The sequence below is a fragment of the Anguilla anguilla genome, chromosome 10 (assembly GCF_013347855.1).
Source record: "Anguilla anguilla isolate fAngAng1 chromosome 10, fAngAng1.pri, whole genome shotgun sequence".
Classification (NCBI taxonomy): domain Eukaryota; kingdom Metazoa; phylum Chordata; class Actinopteri; order Anguilliformes; family Anguillidae; genus Anguilla; species Anguilla anguilla.
The window spans coordinates 44,547,640-44,559,089 of NC_049210.1; the positions used below are offsets into that span (position 1 = coordinate 44,547,640).

Below are 11,450 nucleotides of genomic sequence, written 5' to 3' on the forward strand. Positions count from 1 at the left end.
TCTCTTCGTAGTTGATATAACGATGAAGACTATAAATGAGGACTGGAAATGTGAAATTGACTATCACTGCGACTAGTAAAAAAAACAAAAAAACATTGTGGAACCAAGATGGAAAGAAAGTGAGATTACACAGGAACCAATGGTTTGACATAACTTTAATCAGTTGACCCCGATATGAAACATGTTTACGGACACTATTTTCAGATAGCACATACATGGTACCACAAATACCAAATACATTTTCTGTACAAATGGTTCAATGATATTCCATTAAAATATTCACCCAGGTGAACTGGACAGGCAAATTTATGTAATTTACATTTCCCGCATAAATGTACACATGCGCTTTCATGTTAGACACTGCTCTATATAATACTTACCTGAAAATATACCTTTTTACCTGAGCAACATGCCCTTAAGCTGAACAAGCCGGTTTGTTGATGACAACTTCACTGACATTAGTTCATTAAGCTGATGGAACTGCCAGACACATTACGGCTCCAAGACTGGGGTGCCGGCAGGGAATTTGGGTCCCCCAAAAAAAGATCTCACATTGGGCCCCACCATACCAGGCCACCCCATCCCTACATGATTACACCACTATATTTTCCTCTTGTAGCAATTTTTTGAGGGCCCCCTTTCAGTGAGAGCCCTTGGAATTATCTCAACCCCCTCCACCCATTATGAAAATGAAATGCCCGTTATTGTCCTAAAGGAAAATGGGAACCCCAATGACTATTATGAAAAAAATATAACTGAAAAAAATTACACAAGTGGAATTTACCTCAAACATAATTCCATAGCGAAAGACACTTTGGCACTGCTAGGCCACCATACAGTCTCTTTTAGCAAAGCCAGGACCAAACTTCACAATGATTACCAAAGAAGAAATTGGACAAAGAGGCCAAGAAAAAAAAAAAAGTAATCAAAATGTATCTGCTGGTGCCAGACCTTGAATGAGCAACAATAAGAAAATACATTTTCTCACAGTGAATCGCACAAAAATATAGCATTACGATTCACACTGTCAATTGCTGCAGAGAACTGAGCTATTATCCCATTGGACTGTGGGGGACATGGAATCAAATTATTTGTGGATTCACAGGCCACTGCAGTTATTTGGCAGGCAGGTAACCTCACAGCAATCAAGTGCCAAACTCTCCATTTATCAATATGAGCTGGGTTCCCTGGCCACAGGTGGATCTTTATTCTAGTCCCACAGAGGGTGGACGGCTCTCAATAAAGGTGTAGTAGCAAGTTAGGATAAAGGAAGAAATACATCTTTATCATTCTCCTTTTTTCACTATTGGCACAAAGTATACACAGCCGGATGTTTAATGGAGGTTGAGCATCTTGCTCAGGGGTAAAAGGTCCAATTCAACGGCGCCAAGTTTCTGTTCCTTCAGTCCTTGCCTGTGCCCTCCCGCAGAGTTCATAGACCCAAAAGAATAATGTGCAAGTGCACAGTTGCGTTTATTGTGCTATGTCTGTGCCTGTTCTGAAGTAATCAGAAGAACGCCGAAGCTCAGAGACATGCGAGAATCAATGGCCCTCATTCACAAAACTTCTCTTAAATTATTATTACTTTTGTTCTTAAACATGTTCCGATGAAAAACCAATATTCAGGATTCATTACACGTGCAGTTTTTGTTTTTTTGTGCATCTCGCACTGTATTAGCATGGGGGGGGGGGGGGTGATGGGGGGCTCTGAATGTGACGATCCCGCCAGCAGGATCCAGCATTAGAAAAGTTATAACAGAACTCAAAGAGGTGGGACAAAGCAGACGCTAGTACTCTACTGGCATCAAGCTGGCAACACACACCAACTCTGTCTTCGTCCTCAGGCTGTAGAGCAGGCCTGGATGTAACATTGTTCTTTTCAAATTTTATTTTTTCATTTTTTGAGGAAATTGTGAGACAAACCTGCTGACATTCACAGAGACGATTCACAATCATCATTGGAAAACTGCTGAAAAAGTAAGCTAACATGAGTCAATGACCCAACCAACCACTATCAGTCAGTACCCCTCAACCGTACGATTTAGTTCCCCTGTGCTGGCTACACATTTCTGGCTGCATCACTGGACATTCAGAAGCATCATAAATGATTGACATCACTTCAACCTTTACACAAACACGATGATATATTACCATTACAGAGAGCTTCGGTCCAGTGGTTACCAAATGGTGACTTGTGTAAGCCACTGAAGTGGCTTGTGAGATAAATATAAAGAGGGAAAAACAGACATTCCTACCACTCAGGCAAACTGAACACTGTGCCAATTACATTTAAAAAAATAAATAAATGTTTAAAAACATTTAATTTTCATATTTAAAAATAAGTTCAAGGGCCTGGGTCCAGAAAGTTTGGGAACCACTGTTGTGAGCTTTTGATCCCTTTTTCAAAAATCATTTTCAGACATGGAATTGAATGTTGAATATTAAATAGAACACAAAGCATTGAAATATTGTAAATATTGAAATATTGATTTTATGTGCTTAATGTTTGGCCCTCACAGTGACATTTCCATTTTTTCACCGTAACACGCAGTTGCTGTAAGTCAAAAGAAGCTTGACCCCATCACCACAACTCACACTAGTTGGATTACAAAGATGGATAAAAGCGCAAATACAGCCTTACAGGAATGCCCTTTGTTCTAAGTTTTTGAGAAAGGATTACATTCTCCTGTTCTGCTCTGATTAAATTTGTGATAAAGGCTTGTCACGAATTGTGGTTGGACTCTGTTGGGCTGGATCTGAAACCAGTTTCATGACTCACAATCTGCTGGGTAAACACGAGTGAATTTCTCCCTGAAGCAGCACAGCCAGTCACCACACACATACTATGTACAGATCCCCCAGGTCGGTATTTACACCTGGGCATTGACTGGTACATCTCCCTCCCCATAGCCGCCCTTCGACTGCATTTGGCTCTGAATAGAGTTCACCTAGGGGAAGGAAAAGGTCAAATTCAAAATAATTAGGTCAGAAACCAAATTTAAACATCAAACTAAATTCTATTTGCATTTCAAGTGATTAAACAGTCTATTTCTATTGACATTCTCCGTTCTGTCTCCATCTAGGTAATTAAAATGTGAACGTTGAAGGGATACTCTGCCAAATAAATGTAAAGCAATGCTCCACCCAGATTAATTAATGTCATATTTATAATGTGCCACATGCTGTACTTAAGTCAACAATAACGGTTGTGCAGAACCCCGCCCTAAAGAGTCTCAAAACACCGAACTGTTCTGGGATATCGCCACGGCGACGGACTCACAGAGTTGACGCCGTTGCACACGTCTCCGGATCCCACGTGAGCCGTGTGGACGAAGTTCGTCGGCTCGCCAATCATGCTCCGATCGATATGCCGCCGACGCTTCTGGAGCGGAGAGGGAGAGGGAGAGAGGGGGAGGGAGGGAGGGAGAGAGAGAGAGAGAGAGAAAGAAAGAGAGAGAGAGAGAGAGAGAGAGAGAGGGAGAGGGAGAGGGAGGGAGGGAGAGGGAGGGAGAGGGAGGGAGAGAGAGAGAGAGAGAGAGAGAGAGAATTCCCCAGAGTGTTAAGACATTAGCGAAAAGTTGGGAATTACCAGCAGGATGTGGGAGGAACGCTAGACCATAATGCAATCTGTGTCCTGTACTGTGTGGTGGGAGGAAAGGGAAGGGGGAAAGGGCTGTGTAATCACATTGAACAAAATATTTGGAAATGTATTCGGCTTTCTTCCAGAGGGGGTAACAAGTTGATGGGAATGCATTGATTTCAGTCACTTTGCGCACTGTTTATGAGATGTCCCTGGTCTTAAAATATCCATCACCTAAACTCTGGTTAATTCACAACCATTTTCACACACACACACACACACACACACCTTTTAAACACTGATTTACATGCCAGTCACCTTCGGGACCCTTGGCTGTGGTTTTATAGTTTTAATACTTAACTTCATGCTTTCTGACGATTTCACAGTCCACTGTGCTTTAACTCCATGCAGTGTTTTGATTTGCAGAAGTGTCATAAAGGTATGGAGGTAGGATATAACAGAAACAGATGTTCTTTGTTGGTCATTTCTCTCTCACAAAACGTGCAATCTCAGTTTTTAATCTTAATTCACAACAACGAAAGAGAGACAGAGAGATTAAGATGAACTGCTGATCACAATGGTTTTTATAAGAAACTAAGGTTTTCGAAAATATCCATGTCACAAACTGACCATATTGTGTCATTTTTTAACACACCTCTTAGACATGGAGGTGTGCTAAAAAATGACGTGTTATGTCTTGTTCTTAGCACTTTTGTTTTGAGAGTGCACGTTATTTTACTCATATGACCCCTTAATGCCTTAACAAGTTTTGTATTTCCCTGTGGAAAATAATTTTAAAAACTTCTTAGTGACCTCTATATTTCTACCTCTTGCTTATGCAGGTAATGGCCGGACTGAGCGAAGAGGCGGGATTCAGGGTCAAAATGGCGGACTGGACTCACCGGCTGTGGCTGCTCTGCTATGCAGCAGCTGAAGCAGAACCAGAACTCGCTCATGCTCAACGGTCCTTACGTGTCCATTCCTGCTCAAGATGGCCGCCGGGGATATAAAGAGGCAACAGAGATGGACACGGGATGTGCGTCTCGGTGGAGGCCGCGCTCAGGTTTTAACGCGTTTGAGGTGTGCGAGATCGCATCAGGAACAGCCAAGCCAACCCTGGACCAGGAAGGAGACCGCCACAGCAGGTTATTCCCCGGCACGAATCAGCAAGACCTGCAACATGGCGAGAATAAACACGGCCTTTAGTTCAGTATATTAAACATTTACTGCCGTCATTAAACACACAATAATAAGAGTCTTGAATAGAGCACGGTATCTACGTACAGCAGTGTCAATGAGTAGGAAAATGAGATATGGGTGTGTTGACTTACTGAGAGAGCAAGGGAAACCATAGAAACCAGGGAAACAGGCTATTGCTACACACTGGTTATAATCACACCTGCAACACCCAAATGAGTTTAAACAGTGACTTCCACAGAACTGCAAAGGTAGTGAGATAGACCAGAGGTCCACTTACACTAGACTGTACCTGCCCGTTCCTATGTTGACTGCTTTTCCTAGTCATTCATCAGGGAGCCATCATTCTTAATATGTAGTCATGAGATCCAACATGAGATTCAGTCAGCCTCCCTTGGTCAACAAAGAAAAATGCATGAGCGCTACACCACAACCATGGTGCAGCGCTCAACCATGGTGGACAGGACTCATCTGCACGTCTGTAGTTCAGCATTAAAATAACATGCCCTCAGGAGCCCACTGCACATTACTGAATGCCACTTCTCATTTACATTCAGCAAGCCAATCCCAGGTGTTCTGCTGAAGGGATCCATAATTATTTCACCGGAAAAAAAATCCCTAGATCCTGCCGTTTTGAGCAATGCACTGTAGAGCGGTTCATTAAATAGCACAGTCCTTTGTTCCTGGAGGTAGGACTAGTTCCTGGTGCAAATGTGACTGTGTCACATTTCCTCAGTAAAAGATATGAAAAATGGCGGAGCCTGGAAAAGGGGCTGGGCCTTGTTCTGGTCCAAAAGCATCAGTCCACACTTCATTGATCCACACCTCATCAGTCCTCACCTCATTGACCCACACCTCATCGGTCCACACCTCTAACGTGCATCTTTAAGGTAGTCTGTCCAAAAAGTGGCATCACAGCAGGATGGTGCTCCGTGATTCTGTTCAAAGCTGAGGCACATTGTGCAATCCAAACAGACTTAGTCCTGCACAGAGGCCAATGTAAATAAAGGGTGGTGAATAAATACACAAAGAGACACACGTGGGAATGCTCTTTAACCAACACGCGCCAATCGGTCCGCAAGTGCAAACAAACAAGACGTTCACCCGCCTTGACATCTCTAAGACTGAAAAAAGACCAGTAACAGAGACGGGAAAGGAGACTGAGAAAGGGTGGATTTCCAGGCTGTGAGGGTCGGCGGTGGGGCTGTGGAGAGAGCTAAGAGGGCACTCTGAGAACTCCACACCCCCCCCCCCGCCCTCCCGCCCTCCCGCCCCCCCACGAGAGACCTTTGTCCTCCACTCAGTCACAGGTCACTGGACCAGCGGCATTCACAAAGTCACTCCTGCAGAGAAACTATCGACTCTGCGCAGTGAGGGCACTCCCAAAGGAAAACGTAGCCCGCTCTGAAATATAAGGTCGCAGGCAGCAGCCGCAATCAATGTCAGCACTACAGTATAAGAGCTATAAGCTGGAGCCGAGTCAAATACATATGTATACAATATCCTACTGTAAGTGTCAGGGCCATTTTTCCTTATTCATTATCTCACATCATGTATCTACCAACATTTGTAAATTGACTGAAAGCCTGTCTTTTTTTAAAATTTAGAAATACTAAACACATTTATGAAAAGAGAACTTATCATTTCCTCCAGAAGCCCCAGAGCCCTCTTCCAATTACTGTTTAAATTTACCATCGAATTAAAAAATTCTTGAATACCTTTCTAACCATCCATAATGACAGCCCTCGGTTTTACATTCCTGTTTCAAATTAATTTCAGACGCGCCTACCATTTCATTAAACATTTCCCTTCAAAAAACATGATTTGTTTAAAAAAGTGAATATATTCTCCTCCAGGGTCATGACCAGAGAAGATACTTCACTCACAGATTAAAGATAAAATACTGAATAAAAGGATAAGAAACATAACATCTCCCTTTTTCTAAAAAACAATCAGAGTCACAAAACCATATCAGGCTTGTGTGCCAAAGTGGTAAAAAAAGGGCGACCATCTTCCTTGTTTCTGGAGGCCCACCCTCATTCCTGTGGACGAGCTCCCGTTGCCAGGGCAGCGAACGGGGTGGGGGCATGTTTCCATAGCGTCCAACTGTGGGGTGGCGAGGCAGCACATGTGCTGCAGTAAGGGGCTTTGACACGCATTCAGCGAAGTCTGGTCCTCAACAAAAACCTACTGCCACTTCAACTTCAACTAGGATTGAGTTATTCTTGGGTAAATTCATAGGTAATAATTTAACTTTACAACTTTAACAAAAGTACAATATTGAAAAGGACATTACTCTCCTGAAGAGGCATGTCCTTCCGCCAAACACAATGCACCAGAGGTTTAATCTCACTGGAGGGACGTGACTTAAAAAACACCCTTCCCAGAATTCAATTTCAGTGTGAAGGGAAATGTAAACATAATTTATATTCTGCAGCAACAGCTCAGATAACCTGGGCAAACTGACAGACTATCCTTTAAAACCAATCAGATATTGCTTGCTGAGGCATTTTGCTCAATCATGACATTTGAAAAATGCCTTTTGAATCAGCATTTTAAGACTCAACTAAGAGTCTATTCATGGCAGTATATCTATGGTGCATATTCGCTGTGCTATGCTCAGTTCATAAACGCATATTCTGAAATACACAAGCAAGAACACACAACAGAGTTTTCATTCTTGAGAAAAACCATGTCTGGAACAAAATGACTGTTCTGAGCCAGAAGCACTATTTTCTCTTCTGACTGTTCTGAACAACAATGGCCTTAGATGACCACAGGAAAACGTGGGGGAAGTCAGGTGTTCACACGCAGGTGTCAACAGCCCCTGGAAAAGCACTGCAAGCTATAAACCTCAAGAGAGTCCTACGAATGAATTTCACTTATACTAGGCTAAATCTTACATTGACTACCACAAAATTTTGAAACATTACTGAGATGAAAATGAACATAACCCAAAATGAAAACATGTAACAACAAATAATACCAAACACAGCCATTATTATGTTCACAACAAAAGTGTGATTACTTAGGCCTACTCTCATGCCCTTATGGGAGAATGTATAAAGGTTAAACAAAAACAGAACTAAAACAAAAAAAGCTAAATAGTTCAGCACTAAAAGATGCCAAAACATGGACTATCCCTGTTGCATCACAATTTCCTGAGGCAAAACATCCAATCTCTTCTCTGCGACATGCAGCATGAGCCTACTGTACATTTTCTCAGGTCCATTACTGAAATAAGAAGTGGTTCTGTCAACCATTCCAAGATTAGTTTTTAGTTTAGTAATGGATCTGAGAAAATGGAGGCTGACCTCACAAGAAAATCAATGTTACAAAGGGCTGCTTTTTGGATTTCTTAGTGATTAAAAAAAATTTTTTTTTACTGCAAATGGTTTGAATATCAATTTTGAAATAGCAGTGCATAAACACTATTTAGTACATCTGGACTCATTATTCAGCTTACAGATGAGAGTGCATTCAGCACTGTGTCAAGACCAGCCATTAATGCTGCAAGTGAATGAAACAGAAACGATTCCCTGTATTCAGGGCCAGTGGCATTAAAGCAATTCTGCAAAATAAGCCGCCTACCTTTCTACGGCAAAGAGAGAACGGTTCACGATTACAATTCGAAAAAATCCCGCACCTGGGAGGGAAGTGCAGCTAATGCATTGCTTTAAGACCCCATACGCTGCAAAAGAAAGGAAACACCCTGACAAAAGTTGGAAGTTTTTAGTAAATCGATACAGATTAGCGAGAATGGCTTCTCTGCGTGCAGCGTTCAGGAAATATGGATGACTGCTGATGCTGGCATGTAACTTCGCACCAGTAGTGCTTAGCTTTTTCAGGCTCCCGCTCCCCCCACTTACTCACTTTTAAACAGCTGTGTACTCCATCGCTGGCATCAGGGAAAAAGTTCGCAAAAAGTGCGCTGACTGCTCACCAGATGGAAGCAATCTAATGGGACCATTAGTGATGTCCCATTTGAATCTTTTGAACTGTCATGCAAAAAAGGTATTCTACAGCAGAGAAATTAGCTATCCTAACCCAGCTACATGCTAAAAAAAAAAAAACACACCGCCTACACCTGTGATGAACATGACGCAATATGCTAATGTAAGCCACATCCTGCAAGGATAAACAAGTCAGGTTTCTGGACTGTCATCAATGTACGTCTTCTGTTCGCACGTCTAAATAAATAAATAAAAATAGCGATGCAAGTGTAAAAACCTCCACCACAAAAGAGGCCTGCTTTTCTGAGCGTCGTATGTGCGCAAGCACACAAATTGTAAATAACAGTACCATTGTATTCAATGGCAGTCCATCACCTAGACAGAACGTGTTCCATGAATGTAGCTGGCACGTGCGTTCTCCAAAGAAAGTGTACTTTATGTAGCTTCTGTGAAATGAGATAGGGACCACCCTCTCGATTCAAACCCTCCCTCCCTGGGTAACATCGTTGCTAGCGAAACACCATGCCACAGCTGGGGGTAGCCATGGCACCGGTGTGTTACTACTACTGAGAAACTCGCGCACACCACTCGATACCAATCGCGAAAAAGCCACAGATAAAGCGTGTAGGACGCGTACTACTTAGAATAGCATTTTCTGCGATGGGGTGGAAACAGATGAAGGAGGCTCTAAAAAAGGGAAAGTTATTAAACCCCATCTACTATTCCGCAATGTGGTCACAATATTGGACAGGTAGGCTTACAAAACACGCACATACACATGGGCACAGGCTATGTCTTCAGTCTGCATAACCCAAAATACTAAATTGAACATAATGAAACACAAGAGCCACTTAGTGCACTATAAATGAAAGCGCAGTAATGCATGCTATTCAATTAATTAAAAGGGTCTTTTAGCTGACAGATACTAACTGATACTCCAGACCCATATGACAGCGGCTGTTTATTAACAAGCTGATATCATCGCTGATTTCACTTGTAGCCATACTAACATCGACAGCCCACACATCCTCAGTAAATAGTAGGTGAAAATTTAAGATGGAATTGTAACAGAATATTGTGTAATTGAGATGTATTTCATAATCCTGTTTCGATCAATAAGAAAAAAAAACATAGTCTTACCTATATCAATTCGAGTCGCTCTGTTATTATTAGCCCTTCCAAGAGAGGTGAAAATGTATTTCTCACATTTGAAGGTAAATGAGCAGATTTCTGACAGACATGTACTGAATCGCAATGCAAAGACCGTCACTACGCTACAATATTATAGTTGATGTCGTTAAAGGCGGCTAATCAGCCCTTAAGTAGATTGAATATTATAATGTCACGACCGCTGTTCCTTTTCAGGAGATGTGAACGGGGGGGAATTGCATTAGAAAGGAGGGGACAAGTTGTTCCACGAAATCATACCTCCTGACAAGTCAAACAGCGCCTCCTGTGGTTCATACAAATGTCACATGCAAAGGATGTCCACTACACCTTATCCAGAGGTAGAATAATAAAATATTTCTTAGAATACACAGAATAGGCTATGATACTTATTTGCTCACAAGGTACCTATGTATTTTGTTAATGTAAGTATACACCTTTTAATTAAAGTGTTGTTTTCTTTATGATTAATAATTAAGCTTTGAGAAATATCTATCGTTGTTTTTTCTCCTGCTTATCCTCAAACAATTCAATTATTTTTAAAACAGGTAATACGGCAAACTGTAAATACGGGTTACTGCTTGTTTTATCTTTTCTGGTATGAATGCATACATTCAAGTCCGTTTAGTTGGGGTCACAGTTATCAGATAGTTCAGCATACAAACGCAAGGTGGCAATGTTGACGCAGAGTAAAAGAATTACAGTTCAGAACTATCATTTGCAACTACTGGGCTTTGCAAGAGCAAAGGTAAACGCGACCATACTGTTACACGTATTCTGTGAAGTAAATAAATCACGAACTAAATAAAATATGAAAATAGAACATGCACACATTTTAACAAATAGAAATGCATGCCTTGGCCCAGAGGACAAAACAGTGTACTGCATCGTAATAGCTGCCGAGCTGATTACGAATTTATTCCAATTCATTCAGCGTCAATAGTGCAGATGAGGTCACTTTGATCAAAAGTAAACAAATGAGTTACACAATTCCTTAGTGTACATTGCTCTTAGGATTTATCCCCCTCAAGTTACACACTCCTTACCTGCGGTAGTCAAAACAGAGGTTCTGATTGGTAGTTCATCTTTTAATTTGTTTGTAGGCTACACCTGTGGCGATGTTGGAAATTTATGTAGACTCCCATCAGCATACAACACCATTTTACCAAAGAAGGCAATGTGCAGGAGCATTAGAGTGTTTTGCCTCATCTTAACTAAAGATGGTGAGCGCGGATCGTTTCTGAATGCAGTTTCATTATTAATGTTCGGAATTGTTGCCGAGGGTGAAAATAAGCCGCAGTCTTCAATGCAATCAATAACCCAAGATTGGGCTTCCCAGAGATACAGCGGCACGGAATGAGAGGTAAAGGAACAGGTTTTTTTCCGATTTTTTCGGCAATGTTGTTTTCGCAGGCTGTAATGAGTTCGATGGGAGTGCCGTCCGCGTTGTGCTGTGATTGATAAGGTAATTTCCAGGAGGTTGCACAGAGTACACAACAAGGGTGTAGAACTGCAGCCACCGCTTGCTATCCTGGCCACAGGCAGCGAGGGGC

The 11,450-nt window shown here is 41.9% G+C and overlaps 1 protein-coding gene and 1 long non-coding RNA gene across 3 annotated transcripts in view; one reads left to right on the forward strand and one right to left on the reverse strand.

The window, feature by feature from the left end:
- Window positions 1-138: 138 nt before the first annotated feature.
- On the reverse strand, window positions 139-4,621 carry LOC118206937 (CDC42 small effector protein 2-like). Its single transcript, XM_035380126.1, has 3 exons — window positions 4,483-4,621; window positions 3,281-3,382; window positions 139-2,948 (listed from the first exon to the last, which is right to left on the reverse strand). Exons 1-3 carry the CDS (start codon window positions 4,534-4,536, stop codon window positions 2,871-2,873), a joined length of 234 nt encoding a protein of 77 aa, XP_035236017.1. The 5' UTR covers window positions 4,537-4,621; the 3' UTR covers window positions 139-2,870.
- Window positions 4,622-10,939: 6,318 nt separating this feature from the next.
- LOC118206938 overlaps window positions 10,940-11,450 on the forward strand; it is a 36,898-nt gene continuing 36,387 nt past the window's right edge. For both annotated transcript variants that reach the window (XR_004761278.1, XR_004761277.1), the window contains exon 1: window positions 10,940-11,260. This is a non-coding gene — a long non-coding RNA (uncharacterized LOC118206938). The remainder of the gene's footprint in view (window positions 11,261-11,450) is intronic.